Here is a 14,537-nt window from a genome sequence, read left to right as displayed (position 1 = left end):
AACTAACCAATAAATGTGAGTTGATGTATACCTTACGATAAACCAATAATAAACACTTGATATTTGTGGAAAAAAGTCCAACATCCAGCGTTATTAATGAAAGATAACCAAACGTGCTGGGCACGTGAAAGAGGAAGAAGCTCTATCCGGATCACAAGTATTTAATTTGGCCCCCACTCAGTCGGGAATCGGCCTAATCACGGGGGCCAAAACTAATTAAATGATAATGCCGGCGCTGGGAACGAAGCAGCCGAATCTGGGGACACGTGAAGCAATCAAAGCATCAACAAGTACCGATATCGACCCGCAAACACGGCCGCAATCAGGGGAATCTAATCAATCATCAGACGGCCAGTTGGTTTAAAAGCACCCGCTCTTCCCAGGGGCCAAATCAGTTGCGAAACATGAAGGGTCTAGTGTTGATTGCCTTGAGTGGCCTCTTCTTGGCCAGTGCCCAGGCCAGGATCCTGCCGAAGGAGGATCTCCTCTGGGAGTTGCCTGCCGTTCCGGAAGTGGTTAACGAGATTGAGCCCAGAGCAGGTGAGTTACAAGAAAAGGGTTAGAAATGATATAGGTTCTTTAACTAATTATAATAGCTTTTCAAAGTTAGTAAATATGAAGCTTTCATTCATAAACACTAGAACCTAAAACTCATTTCAATTTAATTACTAGGCTAATTAATCCCATAATATTCATACAAAAACCCCCACACCATTTCAGCTGGTTGCTCCATTAAGATCCGTAGTTCTGAGCTGAAGGATCCCCAGCCTCTGCTGATCAAGTCGGGAACTTCGGAGATCGCTGGCTTCTCGGACACCGGTTATGTGGATGTGGACAAGGACAAGACCATCGAGTTCCACTGCACCAGTAGCCTGGCCTCTCCGCTGTCTGGAAAATCGGTGACCGCCAAGTGTGTGGGTGGCACCACCTTCAAGATCGACGACAAGGAGCACGACCTGTCCGCCATCAAGTGCACATCCTGGCCAGCTTTTGTGGGCAAGAAGTCGGGTTCCAGCTGCAATGGCGGCACCACCCTGATCAAGGTGGGCTTTGAGCTCTCCGGCTCGCGATTCGCCACCCAGTACGAGGTGTGCTTCAACGAGGACGAGGAGGTGACCCGGTATGTGTACCATCGTCTGGAGCCGGGAAACAACTACTATGCCACTGGAGTGGATCGAATCACCTTCGGTGCTGGCGGTTATTTTGCGGGTAAAAATGTGGACAAGCTGTACACGCAAGCGGTGCAGAAGGAGACCATCGACAAGGAGTTGGACATGGACTCTGCTCACTACTTCGACTCGGCCAAGAACATTTTCCTGGCCCGCGGTCACATGGGTGCCAAGGCTGACTTCGTGTTTGCCCCGGAGCAGAGGGCCACCTTCCTGTTCATCAACGCTGCTCCCCAGTGGCAGACCTTCAATGCCGGCAACTGGGCTCGCGTGGAGGACGGAGTCCGTGCCTGGGTGGCCAAGGAGAAGAAGCATGTGGAGTGCTGGACGGGAGTCTGGGGAGTGACCACTTTGGCCAACAAGCACGGAGAGCAGAAGCAGCTGTATCTGTCGCACGATCACAATGGCAACGGCCTGATCCCAGTGCCCAAATTGTACTTCCGAGTGGTCATCGAGCCCTCGTCGAGGAAGGGCATCGTTCTGATCGGCGTGAATAATCCCCATTTGAGTCTGGAGGAGATCAAGCGAGACTATATCGTCTGCTCGGACGTCAGCGACAGGATCAACTGGATCAGCTGGAAGAAGACGGACATCACCGCTGGCTATTCGTACGCCTGCGAGGTCGCCGAGTTCCGCAAGAAGGTTACTCACCTGCCCGAGTTCTCTGTCTCTGGTTTGTTGGTCTAAGTTTCTTACTGTGTTAATAAAATCTTCGTATATTGTAATGTATTTGTTTTACTTTAAAAACTTCGGGAATTGACTTGAAAGAACTGTTAGAAATGGATTAACCATTAAAGAAACTAGAAAAAAGAGTAGATAGTATTTTATTTTATTTATTTACTTATTATTATTATCTTAGCACTGCAAGTATACACTTATATTTGTAGCCTTAGTCACATTAAATTTGAAAAGCAAGCTTATTTGAACAAAAAAAACTTAAAACTATTACTTATTACTAACAATTTTAAATTAGACATATGTTACTTTTATTATTTTCTTATATTATTACATAGGGATTGATTAATATTTTATGATAATTATTATTATTTTGACTTTAGTTTAATTTTTATACCCGTTACTCGTAGAGTAAAAGGGTATACTAGATTCGTGCAAAAGTATGTAACAGGCAGAAGGAAGCGTTTCCGACCCTATAAACTATATATATTCTTGATCAGGATCACTAGCCGAGTCGATCTAGCCATGTCCGTCTGTCCGTCTGTCCGTCTGTCTGTCTGTCCGTCTGTCCGTATGAACGCTGAGATCTCGGAAACTATAAAAGCTAGAAGATTGACACTTTGCATGCAGATTCTAGGAGTTCCTACGCAGCGCAAGTTTGTTTCAAAAGAGTGCCACGCCCCCTCTAACGCCCACAATCCCTTATATACGATTTTAAAAATTTCAATATTTCGGAAAAGTAAAAATGCAGTTTTATGGTGTTTATCAATACCTATCGAAATGTAGAAGAAATTTTTCAAATCGGTCCATTCGTTAAAAAGTTATGCGTGATCAACGTTTTCTATCTCTATCTCCATCTCCCTCGCACTCCCTTTACCTGAGTAACGGGTATCTGATAGTCGGGGCACCCGACTATAACGTTCTCTCTTGTTGGATTTGTTATTGTTTTTATTTTACTTGAAATGTTCTTTAATTTTAGATTTAAATTGAAATACGCTCCTAATCGTTTTATAATTATGTGGTAAATGTTATATTATATTCTAGAAATACTTTTAAAAATATTGGCAAAGAGTATTCCCTATAAACTATTATCATCAACAGTTTCTTATCATTTTTTGCAAGTGTTAACTGTCAAATTATTTAAAATTTCTCTGATGTTACTAGTGAAATATTCCGTATCCCGAAAATTGTGCAGTGTCTTGCTGTTTCTCATACTGCTTCTGCCGTCCTATGACGCTGGTTATCCGATCGGAAGTCACTTTATCCGCCGGCGGGCTAAACGCCTATCAAGTCCCTATTTCGACGAGCAGAAAACCCTGATACTGGCAAAATATGTGGTCTCAATTCGATCTCGAACGCCTCGAAAATTCTTTGGGGACAATCACTTTTGCGGTGGTGTCATCATTTCGAGAACCTACATCATGACCTCCGCCCACTGCGCCATGGAGTAGGTATAGAAAAGTGTTATATTACTGTGTATCCCCTTTACTTTTAACCAATCCATCAGCAAACGAAAGATCATACATCGCAGTCGGGTCTTGCTCATTGTGGCTGGAACCGTAAATCGTTTGAAATACCGGTCGGGTCTTACGGTGCACATTCCAGTGAAGAAGATCTTCGTACCCGAGGAATTCACAGTCCACAACACGAACAACCTTGCGCTGATGATGCTGGCCAAGAAACTGCCCTTGGACAATCCGCGTGTGGGTGTGATCAATCTGCCCACGGCTGACCCGGAACCGGGTGTCAATTACACGGTTCTGGGCTGGGGACGGGTCTTTAAAGTGAGTTGCTTTTTTGAAATATTTCAAGAGCGAAGAGCCAACTCAACTGTTTCTAGGGCGGTCCCATGGCCTCCAACATCCTGCACATTGACGTGGAGCTGTTGCCCCGGGAGATCTGTGAGAAGAAGCTTCACACCTTCAAGCAGGAGATGATGTGTGCCGGAAACCTCAACAACAGCCTGGACGAGAACCCGTGTGCCGGTGACACCGGAAGTCCCCTGATCCTGAACAACACTGTCTTTGGGGTGGTGACCTATCGGATAGGGTGTGGATCCAGAAGCCTACCCTCGGTGTACACCAACGTCTTCGTCCATTTGAACTGGATCAAGGAGATTATGGCCAAGAATCAAGGAAATCGCATGGAATACACACTCCATTTTCTAATAACCACCATTGGCATACTCGTGGTAAATAAAATTCTGAAAAGTTGTGGACTTTATTAGATCACCATTTAAACGAGGAGACCTCCCTTGGCGGTGGAAATCGGCGACCTCACAGGCATAGGACCAGCCAGCCTTGATGTCGGTGGTCTTCCAGTTGATATAGGTCACCTGATCGCTGATGTCCGTGCAGATGATGTAGTCCCGCTTGATCTGTTCCTCTCATCAAGTACCTTGTTAATTGAATCTGCAATATTTTGACCCGAATGATTGGTGTCATTAATCAATGGGCAAGTGGATAAAACCGCTGATCTTAGCTGGTCCTTTAATATAAAATGGCAAGTAACGGTTAAATAATTAACATTGGCCCTTGATGTCCAACCGTCTGACGTTAATGAGCAGTAATTTACACATTTGAGAAGATTTTGAAGACGTTCCTTGCATTTTTCGTATGACGTCATTAGACACACATTTTGCAAGGCGGTTCTGCTAGGCAATTTGTATTTCGGGTCCAAAATGCTCACCAATTTTTTAAATCCGGTTTCTTCTACAATCCGAAAAGGTTGCATGTCTGATACAATTAAGTTCATCACAGCGTTGTCAATTTCAATCTTCCGGGGAGAGTCCTGCTCATAGTGCGAGGGTGTAGTACTCTCGCTTATTTCCGGCTCAAGCAAAGACTGATCTTCGCAGTAAGCATGCTTCCTTCTGAGATGATCCCTTAGGTTTGAGGTGTTGTTGCTGGTCTTATATTGCTTGTTGCACAAAAGACATTTTGCGGTCGTCTTGTCGATTTTTTGGAACCTCTTCCATACATCGGAAGCTCTCGGTTTCCCTTTTTCTTGAGAGTCTACTCGTAACCAAATTAATAGATTATGCTGATTAAATAATTTAGTTATACTTACCATTTTCTTTGGAAACAGCTAAAAACTTCTCCATTTTAAATGAAAATAATTTCAAAAGATTCTTTTGATTTTATAAAGAAATATTAGAGTTAAACAAAAGAAATGAGCTACATACGGTACTTGATTAAAAAAAAAGTCGATAGTAGTCGACTGAAAATCGACTGAACAATCGCAAAGCATACTATCGACTTGTAGTCGACTTCAGTCGATCTTTTGTCAGCTCTACTATATAGAGGATAGAAAAAACAAGAAAGCTTCCTATATATACCCTTGCAGATCATTCATCATTAAATTACAAATTGTTAAACTTCGTATTATTTTGACACTACTTTTTCTTTTCTTCCTATGGCGGATATTAAATATTGTCGACCGATTGTTGTTAAATTTAATTCGAAATTCTAAAATATTAAAAAAGAGTCATATCCCAGAGTAGAAGAGAATTCAATAAAAACCAACGGAGCTATAATTTCTTTTCAATTAATTTTCCGATCGTTCCTATGGCAGCTATATGATAAAGTAGTTGGACTTTTATAAAATTAAATTTGAAATTCAGAAATATATAAAAAATAATATTCCTTAGAGAAGAAGTTAAAATGTCAAAAAATACCGAAGCTATAATTTTTGTTCGATTATTTTTCCGGATATGGGAGCTTTAGTTTTCCGATTCGCCTAGTTCCGACTTATATACTACCTGCAATAAAAAGAAGACTTTTGGGAAAGTTTTAACTGACAGACAGACAGACAGACAAACGGACAGACGGACATGGCTAGATGGACTCGTCTAATGATGCTGATCAAGAATATATATATACTTTATGGGGTCGGAAACGTCTCCTTCACTGTGTTGCAAACTTCTGATTGAAATCACAATACCCTCTGCAAGGATATAATAATGTCAAAATAAAAGGAAATTTAACATTTGTAATTTAATAGGAATGATTTGCAAGGGTATATAAGCTTCGGCTGCCCTTCGGCTAGCTTCCTTTATATTTTTAATTTATCAGCTAATAAATAAAATATTTAAGTCTTTATGTGTCTTGATTTTCTACTATATAACTTAATTAGATAAAATCATGCAGATCATTTAATAAACTTACCATCCGCACGAGGCTCCACAGCGACCCTTTCGAAGGTCCCGTCCTCCTGGACAATTGGAGGAAGCTTCTCCTCCGGATAGGGAATTCGAGCCCAGGCAACCAGAAGGCCAATTAACAGCAATGAGAATCGGCCCCAATATATTTCACTTTAAACAACCCAAGGGCAACAGAGGCTTCTTTAAATAGTGCCCGGCCATATCCACACATTAATGAAAAATAGTTAGTACCAACAAAATCACGCAATTCTAAACCCTATCTCTTTCAGAAAAATAAAACAAATTTTGGTCTTATCGATTTTCGATAAGTGGCAAAGTGAGCTGATCTTTTTTCGTCTTACGTAGACCCGTTCATTTGATCTTAATTGGTATGAGGTACTTAGTGTCGATTATTTTGTTGAAGAGTGGGGAATTAACACAAACAATACGGTTAATTTGTATTTACAACAAGAGAGAACGCTATAGTCGGGTACCCCGACTATCAGATACCCGTTACTCAGGTAAAGGGAGTTCGAGGGAGATGAAGATAGAAACTTTGATCACGCATAACTTTTTAACGAATGGTCCGATTTGAAAAATTTCTTAAAACTGCATTTTTACTTTTCCGAAATATAAGCGATTGTGGGCGTTAGAGGGGGCGTGGCACCCTTGCTCTGCGTAGGAACTCCAAGAATCTTCATGCCAAATACCAATCCTCTAGCTTTTGTAATTTCCGAGCGTTCATACGGACAGACAGACGGACAAACGGACATGGCTATATCGACTCGGCTACTGACCCTGATCAAGAATATATATACTTTATATTCCCTCTTACATACTTTTGCACGAATACAATATACCCTTTTACGCTACGAGTAACGGGTATAAAAACAGAATGTGTGTTTTTGCACGTTTCATCCAGGGTTTTATCATAGTCGTACTTTAAGTATTACATTTCATATCTTAATTGTAATTTTGTCAATTAGTGCCTACTTTATAAAATATTTTCTTTCTAAGAAATGTCCAAAAAAATAAATTATATTTATATCCGCTTAATTTTTTACCCTTACAGAGGGTATTATAATTTCAGTCACATATTGTAACGCAGTGAAGGAGACGTTTCCAACCACATAAAGTATATATATTCTTGATCAGCACCAATAGCCGAGTCCACCAAGCCATGTCTGTCTGTCCGTCTGTCCGTCTGTCCGTCTGTCCGTCTGTCCGTTTATATGCGAACTAGTCTCTCAGTTTTAAAGCTATCGCGAGGAAACTTTCCCAAAAGTCTTCTTTCTATTGCAGGTAGTGCATATGTCGGAGCGAGCCGGATCGGACCACTATATCTTAAGGCTCCCATACGAATAATTATTGATTATAATCAATCAAATATAAGAAAATTCATTGTAACTTTGCAGGAAGTAGGCGTTTTGATTATTGACAACTTAAAAAGGTATTTTTCTTATCTGCAAGGGTATATAAGCTTCGGCTGGCCGAAGCTAACTTCCTTTCTTGTTAAAAGTAAAATTCTTTTCAAATAAACTGATAATTACGTTTACCATCTAAACCAGCAGTTGATCAGAAGCGGAGACAGTCAGCCGTCTAATTTTTTCCCTATGAGAGCCTAGGCAACTTGGCAATAGCTTATAATCAACAAGTAATTAAGTCATCTGACCGCAGCAGGATTCAAATTTATCGAGGATATTGGAACTAAACCGATTGAATAGCAATGCTGGCCAACTCTATGTCCATTTGAACTGGATCAAGGAGAATATGGCCAAAAACCAAGGGAATCACATGAAATACACACTCTATTATCTAACAACCATACTCGTGGTAAATAAAATTCTGAAAAGTTGTGGGTTTTATTAGGTCACCATTTAAACGAGGAGACCTCCCCTGGCGGTCAAGGCGGGAATATGCTTGACGGTCTTCCGGAAATCGGCGACCGAACAGGCGTAGGACCAGCCAGCCTTGATGTCGGTGGTCTTCCAGTTGATATAGGTCACCTGATCGCTGACATCCGTGCATATGATGTAGTCCCGCTTGATTTGTTCCTCGCTGAGATGGGGATTGTTGACGCCCAAAAAGACAATACCCCTGCGGGAAGAGGGATCAATGACCACGCGGAAGAACAACTTGGGCACAGGGATCAAGCCATTGTTTTTGTCATCCTTGGCCAGATACAGTGGGGTCTCCACACCCTGCTTATTGGGCAGGGTGGTCACGCCGTAGACACCGGTGTAGCAGTTCACATTCAACTTGTTCTTGGACACCCAGACCCTCAGACCATCCTCGACACGCATCCAATTGCCGGCATTGAAGGTCTGCCACTGGGGAGCGGCATTGATGAACAGGAAGGTGGCCCTCTGCTCGGTACCGTAGTTGAAGTCGGCCTTGGCAGCCAGGTGACCACGGGCCAGGAAAACGTTGGTGGCACTGTCGAAGTACTGGGCAGCATCGCCGCCAAGATCCTTGTTGATCGTCTCCAGCTGTGTGACTTGGGTGTACAGCCTTTCCACATTCTTTTTATTGAAGTAGCCAGCCGTTTGGAAGGTCATCCTGCCCACACGTGTCTCGTAGTAATTGCTGCCCGGTTTCAACTTGTGGCGAGTGTAGCGAGTAACCTCCTCCTCTTCGTTGAAGCAAATCTTCATCTGCTCGGCAAACCTGGAGGAGGTGATCTCGAAGCCAACGCGGATCACAATGCCGCCGTTGCAGGTATCTCCCGACTTGACAGCCTTGAATCCCGGCCAGGACTTGCAGTACAGGTCCTTGAAATTAAAGTGGGATCCGTTCACGCTGAAGGTGGTGCCACTTACACAGCTAGCAGTGAGCAGGGTCTGGGAATGGGAGTTGAATCCGGAGGCACACCACAGCTGGAAGGAGCCACCCGTCTCGAACTCCATCACACCCACATCGGAGAAGGGATAGAAGTCCTCGGAGTCGGTTTTCAGGTACACGGGCTGCGGACTGGGAAGACCACCGCGAATGGTCACACTGCAGGCTGTGCAAAAGAATTTATTAATGGGAAATTCATTAACTTCAAGCTAAATATGTCAAGACAATTAAATTAACAAAAGATTTGGATTATATATCTTAACGATTCCGCCTCCGTAAAATACGATTTAGTTTAAATATGTTTTGAGCAGGGAATAAAACCAGAACCGGGACCGGAACCGATAACCGAAATAAACCGATTCCTAATAGAGAATTTAATTTGCGCTGTTGTTGCATGATGCAAAGTTGCTAAACTAAAATCGTTGTCTTTACTAGTAGGTCTTGCCAATACAAAAATTTTATTTTACCACTTCGTAAAGATTTGATGAAGCAATATAAGGATAATTTTTTTATTCGGAAACCGGCGTACAGAATTTTTTTAAATTTAAATTCTCTCAAAAAATACTTCCCACTGTCCCACAAAGTTGCATACCAAATATTAAAATAACTCAAACGAGTCTCAAGTGCTGCATAACTGAAAAATCGGAGCTAATATACAAAAATACTTTTTAAAAATAAACGGTAAGAGTTAAAAAACAAAAAAAAAACCGATCCTTATATTTCAATCCTCTATCGAAAAAAAAAGTTTCGATTGATTCTGAGATTTGACCCGAATTGGCCTTTCACGTTTCACGTGGTATGAGCCATAACTTAATTAGATAAGTTCATGCAGATCATTTAATCAACTTACCTCCTGCACGAGGCGCCACAGCGACCCGTTCGAAGATCCCATCCTCCTGGACAATTGGAGGAAGCTCCACCTCCGGATAGGGAACTCGAGCCCAGGCAGCAGGAGCCGCCAAAAGGCCAATTAACAGCAATGAGAATCGGACGCACTTCATTTCACTTTTAACAGCCGAAAGGCTACCGAGGCATCTTTAAATAGTCCCTGGCCATATCGCGCAAATTAATGAAAAATAATTTACCAACTGTAACGAACTGATTATTTAGGCCTGCGGCTAGCTCAGTATAGTTGTGTGTTCGTCCCACCAAATTTATATATACGTGACCGCCCAGTAGATCAGTGAGAAAGCACAGAATTCACGGGTTCTTAGTGGGTTTATTACGGGTGTAATAGTACAGTGATCTTAATATGGGCACTCGTGGCCTTCGACGATTCCCGGTCGCCTTGATGACTCGGTGCTCTCCTCGTTGACTGTACCTCCCTCGACGATCTTTGAAGCTCCCTGAAGATCCTTGAAGCTCCCTGAAGATGCTCGGCGCTGCTTGTCTCTGCTGCGTAGAATCGACCACTACTCGTAGCGCCTTAAACTCGCCAGGCCGCGATCTCCAGGAATATCTCCTTTCGATGCACCACCGCCTGCCCCTTGCTCTGTCCCGGATGGTCCTACTAGTGTTCCACTCAGATCGCGCTGGCAGTCCAAGTTACGCAGGGATACTGCCGAGCGCTTCACTTCGCTTCTACGCCTAGTGCAAACGAACGTTCCGCCCTAGCTTCACCCTTTGGCTTATCGTCCGTGACGTTTCCTCGTAGCTCGATCTGTCGTGGTGTGTGGCTGCGTGGTTGGACGTAGCGTGGCTTCTGGTACTCGGGGTCTTGGTCGTACGCCGATCCGGGACTACAGGACTTAAACCGCAGAGCTCTCCTGAAGTTCTTCACTCGAGACCACAGACGATTGACCGTTCTCCCTTCTGGCTGATAGGTTTCTCCCCAAGCTCACGATTTCTTGTCGCAGGCTTTCACCGCTCAAACTCTGTTCGACGCTCCAGGCTAGATGCGAGGATTAAGTTGAGACAGGAATGAAAACGGATCGCCTTGTCCTAGCCGTGTGACGCCCTCAGGACCTCAGCTACCAGTGTCTCAATTCGGAGATTCCTGGTGATCCAATCCCGAACGTCTCGACGCAGCGATCTTGCTCCTTGTAGGCTCCCACGGCGCTGCTTCCGGCGACTCGACTTGTTGTCGTTCACTTGTAGTTCACTGTACTGGCTGACTTGTTCATTTTGATTATCTTGACTGATCTTGATAGATTGACTCTTCGTGATCGACTGATCTAGTTGCCAGCACCCGGCGGCTTTATATAGGACCTCCGGGAACCGTTATTTCCCCTTTTGCGCTCTGCCCGCTGAATCTCTCCACCCCAGGTCCAAAGTCCCTGGCTCCTGTTTGAGCCCGTTGCTATTCTCGTACGGCTTCGAAATTGTAATCGATTACGATCGCTGTTTTTTGACAGTGAAGTAATCAGAGCTTCTAAGTCTTCGTATTTTTGTTCGTTAACGATTTCCTTTTGTCAAAAATCACAAACACACCTAACAATGATTGCCTATGGCCGAGAGGTTAGCCTTTCCATCTATTATACAATAATACCCATGTTCGATTCCTACATGAGGAAAGAATATTTTTTGTTTTCATAAATGAACAGCATTACAACTCAGCATAGGTTTTTCAAAATGTATGTTGAATTTTCTCTAGTCTGTCTACATTTTGTATTACAATTTTGGGAAAGTATATTAAATTCGTAATGGAGACCCGAAGGTGATTCGGCCCTAGCATACTTTTTCCATTACTAGTAATGCAAATTGTGTCCCGATCACATTAAAAGGCGGCCATGCCTATGGCAAAGTAATCCATGTTGTAATCCATTGTTTCCCTATTACTGGAGGAGAAGTAATGCATTCGTAATCCATTTTGTAATGGCAATTTTTGCCGCTGGGTAGTGTCGATTATTTTGTGGACGAGTAAGAAATTTAAGGGAATGTACACAAACAATACGATTAATTTGTGTCTACAAAAATAGAATGTGTTTTATCATAATCGTACTTCAGGTATTACATTTCATATCTTATCCGTAATTTTGTCAATTAGTACTTTTGGGATTTATTAAGATGTTATTATTTGATTAGCAGCTTGATATAATGCGAGTTGATGGAAGAGTGGAAATGGAATTATAACGATTGAATAGCAATGCTGGCCAGCTCTATGTTCATTTGAACTGGATCAAGGAGAATATGGCCAAGAACCAAGGGAATCACATGAAACACACACTCCATTATCTAATAAACACCATTGGCATACTCGTGGTAAATAAAATTCTGAAAAGTTGTGGATTTTATTAGATCACCAATTAAACGAGGAGACCTCCCTTGGCGGTCAAGGCGGGCAGATGCTTGACGGTCTTCAGGAAATCGGCGACCTCACAGGCGTAGGACCAGCCAGCCTTGATGTCGGTGGTCTTCCAGTTGATATAGGTCACCTGATCGCTGACATCCGTGCAGATGATGTAGTCCCGCTTGATTTGTTCCTCGCTGAGATGGGGATTGTTGACGCCCACAAAGACAATACCCTTGTGGGAGGAGGGATCGATGACCACGCGGAAGTACAGCTTGGGTACGGGGATCAGGCCATTGTTGTTGCCATCCTTGGCCAGATACAGTGGGGTCTCCACTCCCTGCTTATTGGGCAGGGTTGTCACGCCGTAGACACCGGTGTAGCAGTTCACATTCAACTTGTTCTTGGACACCCAGGCCCTCAGACCATCCTCGACGCGAGCCCAATTGCCGGCATTAAAGGTCTGCCACTGGGGAGCGGCATTGATGAACAGGAAGGTGGCCCTCTGCTCGGGGGCGTAGTCGAAGTCGGCCTTGGCACCCAGGTGACCACGGGCCAGGTAAACATTGGTGGCACTGTCGAAATACTGGGCCGCATCGCCGCCCAGATCATTGTTGATCGTCTCCAGCTGAGTGGCTTGGGTGTACAGTTTGTCCACATTCTTTCCATTGAAGTAGCCAGCCGTTTGGAAGGTTATCCTGGCCACTCCCGTCTCGTAGTAATTGCTGCCCGGTTCCAACTTGTGGCGAGTGTAGCGAGTGACTTCCTCCTCTTCGTTGAAGCAAATCTGCATCTGCTCGGCAAACCTGGAGGAAGTGATCTCGAAGCCAACGCGGATCACAATGCCGCCGTTGCAGGTGGCTCCCGACTTGACAGCCTTGAATCCCGGCCAGGATTTGCAATACAAGTCCTTGAAATCAAAGTGGGATCCGTCCACGCTGAAGGTGGTGCCACTCACACAGCTAGCGGTGAGCAGGGTCTGGGAATGGGAGTTGAATCCGGAGGCACACCACAGCTGCAGTGAGCCACCCGTCTCGAACTCCATCACACCCACATCGGAGAAGGGATAGAAGTCCTCGGAGTCGGTTTTCAGATACACGGGCTGCGGACTGGGAAGTCCTCCGCGAATGGTGACACTGCAGGCTATACAAAATGTATTTATTTATGGTCAATTTATTAATTTCACTCTAAATAATTCTAAAAAACTAAATGAGCAAAAGATTTTTTTTTTCCGCCTCAATAAAAGATTATTTAGATTAAATATTTTTAAAACAGCCCCAAATATTTGAGTAATCCCTTTTTTATAACTTAAGAAGCTACTTTAAATTACTTGTTTCCAATCTTCAGCAAAAAAAATAAAATGTTTAAGTTACAGAGTTAGTATGTCTTGATTTAGTAACAGATAACTTAATTAGATAAATTCATGCAAATCATTTAATCAACTTACCTCCTGCACGAGGCGCCACAGCGACCCGTTCGAAGATCCCATCCTCCTGGACAATTGGAGGAAGCTCCACCTCCGGATAGGGAACTCGAGCCCAGGCAGCAGGAGCCGCCAGAAGGCCAATCAACAGCAATGAGAATCGGACGCACTTCATTTCACTTTTAACAACCCAACGGCCTCCGCGGGATCTTTAAATAGTAGCCGGCCATATCGCGCAAATTAATGAAAAATAGGTAATGCCAACAAAATCTCGCCATTCTGGGCCCTATCTATTTCAGCACAATAAAATATTGGTCTTATCTATTTACGTGAAGTGGCAAAGTGTGCTGACTTATTTTTCGTCTTACGTATACCCATTCATTCGATCTTAATTGGTTCGAGGCACTAAGTGTCGATTATTTTGTGGACGAGTGGGGAATTTTAGGGAATTACCCAAACAATGCAGATAATTTGTCTCTACAAAAATAGAATGTGTTTTTACACGTTTCATCCAGGGGTTTATCATAGTCGCACTTCAGGTATTACATTTCATATCTTATCCGAAATTTTGTCAATAGGTATTTTTAGGATTTTTTTAAGATGTTATCACTTGCTGCGAGGTTTATTCGAATGCATATCTATAAAAGTTTGTATATAATATTTTTGTGAATTTATCCGCAAATCTTATATCTTAAGAGATTTATTCCTGTTTGCATTAAATTTATACAACATTATTTATACGGTTTGTTTTATTGATTGTTAATACTAAAAATGCAGTCCTAAATAATTATGACCAAAAGTATATATTTTCCTTACATCCGATTAATTTCGATAATAATGACATCTTCTCAAATCAACTGTCAATTACCATTGACCATCCAAACCAGTAGTTGATGAGCAACGTAGACAGCCTGCCGTCTAATTCAGTTATTTAATCAGCAGTCAGGCCGACTGGTTTTCCCAGGTTCTCCTTTCACTTAGCAATAATTTATAATCAACAAGTAATTAAGGCTTATGGCCGCAGCAGGATTCAAATTTCTTGTGGCGATTGGAATTTCCTAG

At 43.0% G+C, this 14,537-nt stretch overlaps 5 protein-coding genes across 6 annotated transcripts; 2 read left to right on the top strand and 3 right to left on the bottom strand.

The window, feature by feature from the left end:
• Nucleotides 1–404: 404 nt before the first annotated feature.
• Nucleotides 405–1,892, top strand: LOC108056320 (uncharacterized). The gene is made up of 2 exons (XM_017140064.3): nt 405–540; nt 721–1,892. Exons 1-2 carry the CDS (start codon nt 405–407, stop codon nt 1,854–1,856), a joined length of 1,272 nt encoding a protein of 423 aa, XP_016995553.2. The 3' UTR covers nt 1,857–1,892.
• A 1,062-nt stretch (nt 1,893–2,954) lies between these two features.
• Nucleotides 2,955–4,086, top strand: LOC108056300 (trypsin-2). 2 transcript variants are annotated; one of them, XM_044393973.2, is made up of 3 exons: nt 2,967–3,291; nt 3,352–3,628; nt 3,685–4,086. In XM_044393973.2, the coding sequence occupies exons 1-3, from the start codon at nt 2,999–3,001 to the stop codon at nt 4,069–4,071; spliced, it is 957 nt and encodes a 318-aa protein (XP_044249908.1). In that variant the 5' UTR covers nt 2,967–2,998; the 3' UTR covers nt 4,072–4,086. The 2 variants fall into 2 exon arrangements, with proteins under 2 accessions (XP_070071762.1, XP_044249908.1); XM_070215661.1 differs by lacking the exon at nt 3,685–4,086 and having other exon boundaries at nt 2,955–3,295; nt 3,352–3,491.
• Nucleotides 4,069–5,335, bottom strand: LOC123002992 (E3 SUMO-protein ligase ZBED1-like). The gene is made up of 3 exons (XM_044393945.2): nt 4,914–5,335; nt 4,533–4,858; nt 4,069–4,255 (listed from the first exon to the last, which is right to left on the bottom strand). Exons 1-3 carry the CDS (start codon nt 4,945–4,947, stop codon nt 4,121–4,123), a joined length of 495 nt encoding a protein of 164 aa, XP_044249880.1. The 5' UTR covers nt 4,948–5,335; the 3' UTR covers nt 4,069–4,120.
• A 2,488-nt stretch (nt 5,336–7,823) lies between these two features.
• On the bottom strand, nt 7,824–9,840 carry LOC108056296 (uncharacterized). Its single transcript, XM_017140031.3, has 2 exons — nt 9,674–9,840; nt 7,824–8,989 (listed from the first exon to the last, which is right to left on the bottom strand). Exons 1-2 carry the CDS (start codon nt 9,822–9,824, stop codon nt 7,863–7,865), a joined length of 1,278 nt encoding a protein of 425 aa, XP_016995520.2. The 5' UTR covers nt 9,825–9,840; the 3' UTR covers nt 7,824–7,862.
• Nucleotides 9,841–12,029: 2,189 nt separating this feature from the next.
• Nucleotides 12,030–13,656, bottom strand: LOC108056293 (uncharacterized). Its single transcript, XM_017140028.3, has 2 exons — nt 13,500–13,656; nt 12,030–13,195 (listed from the first exon to the last, which is right to left on the bottom strand). The coding sequence occupies exons 1-2, from the start codon at nt 13,648–13,650 to the stop codon at nt 12,069–12,071; spliced, it is 1,278 nt and encodes a 425-aa protein (XP_016995517.2). The 5' UTR covers nt 13,651–13,656; the 3' UTR covers nt 12,030–12,068.
• Between the last annotated feature and the right edge of the window lie 881 nt (nt 13,657–14,537).

The sequence above is a fragment of the Drosophila takahashii genome, chromosome 3L (genome assembly GCF_030179915.1).
Source record: "Drosophila takahashii strain IR98-3 E-12201 chromosome 3L, DtakHiC1v2, whole genome shotgun sequence".
Taxonomy (NCBI): domain Eukaryota; kingdom Metazoa; phylum Arthropoda; class Insecta; order Diptera; family Drosophilidae; genus Drosophila; species Drosophila takahashii.
The sequence above is the reverse complement of the archived record's forward strand: the minus strand, read 5'-3'. Positions and strand labels throughout refer to the sequence as shown.

What these genes read in the sequence shown, in the direction of transcription:
- LOC108056320 (XM_017140064.3), top strand. Translation starts at nt 405, where the DNA reads ATGAAGGGTCTAGTGTTGATTGCCTTGAGTGGCCTCTTCTTGGCCAGT. An exon ending in CGAGATTGAGCCCAGAGCAG is followed by an intron (nt 541 to 720) that starts GTGAGTTACAAG and finishes ACACCATTTCAG; the next exon opens with CTGGTTGCTCCATTAAGATC.
- LOC123002992 (XM_044393945.2), bottom strand. Translation starts at nt 4,947, where the DNA reads ATGGAGAAGTTTTTAGCTGTTTCCAAAGAAAATG. An exon ending in AGCTGTTTCCAAAGAAAATG is followed by an intron (nt 4,859 to 4,913) that starts GTAAGTATAACT and finishes GGTTACGAGTAG; the next exon opens with ACTCTCAAGAAAAAGGGAAA. An exon ending in AAACCGGATTTAAAAAATTG is followed by an intron (nt 4,256 to 4,532) that starts GTGAGCATTTTG and finishes AAAATATTGCAG; the next exon opens with ATTCAATTAACAAGGTACTT.
- LOC108056300 (XM_044393973.2), top strand. Translation starts at nt 2,999, where the DNA reads ATGTTACTAGTGAAATATTCCGTATCCCGAAAATTGTGCAGTGTCTTG. An exon ending in TCCGCCCACTGCGCCATGGA is followed by an intron (nt 3,292 to 3,351) that starts GTAGGTATAGAA and finishes CCAATCCATCAG; the next exon opens with CAAACGAAAGATCATACATC. An exon ending in GCTGGGGACGGGTCTTTAAA is followed by an intron (nt 3,629 to 3,684) that starts GTGAGTTGCTTT and finishes AACTGTTTCTAG; the next exon opens with GGCGGTCCCATGGCCTCCAA.
- LOC108056293 (XM_017140028.3), bottom strand. Translation starts at nt 13,650, where the DNA reads ATGAAGTGCGTCCGATTCTCATTGCTGTTGATTGGCCTTCTGGCGGCT. An exon ending in TGTGGCGCCTCGTGCAGGAG is followed by an intron (nt 13,196 to 13,499) that starts GTAAGTTGATTA and finishes CATTTTGTATAG; the next exon opens with CCTGCAGTGTCACCATTCGC.
- LOC108056296 (XM_017140031.3), bottom strand. Translation starts at nt 9,824, where the DNA reads ATGAAGTGCGTCCGATTCTCATTGCTGTTAATTGGCCTTTTGGCGGCT. An exon ending in TGTGGCGCCTCGTGCAGGAG is followed by an intron (nt 8,990 to 9,673) that starts GTAAGTTGATTA and finishes TCTTTTGCACAG; the next exon opens with CCTGCAGTGTGACCATTCGC.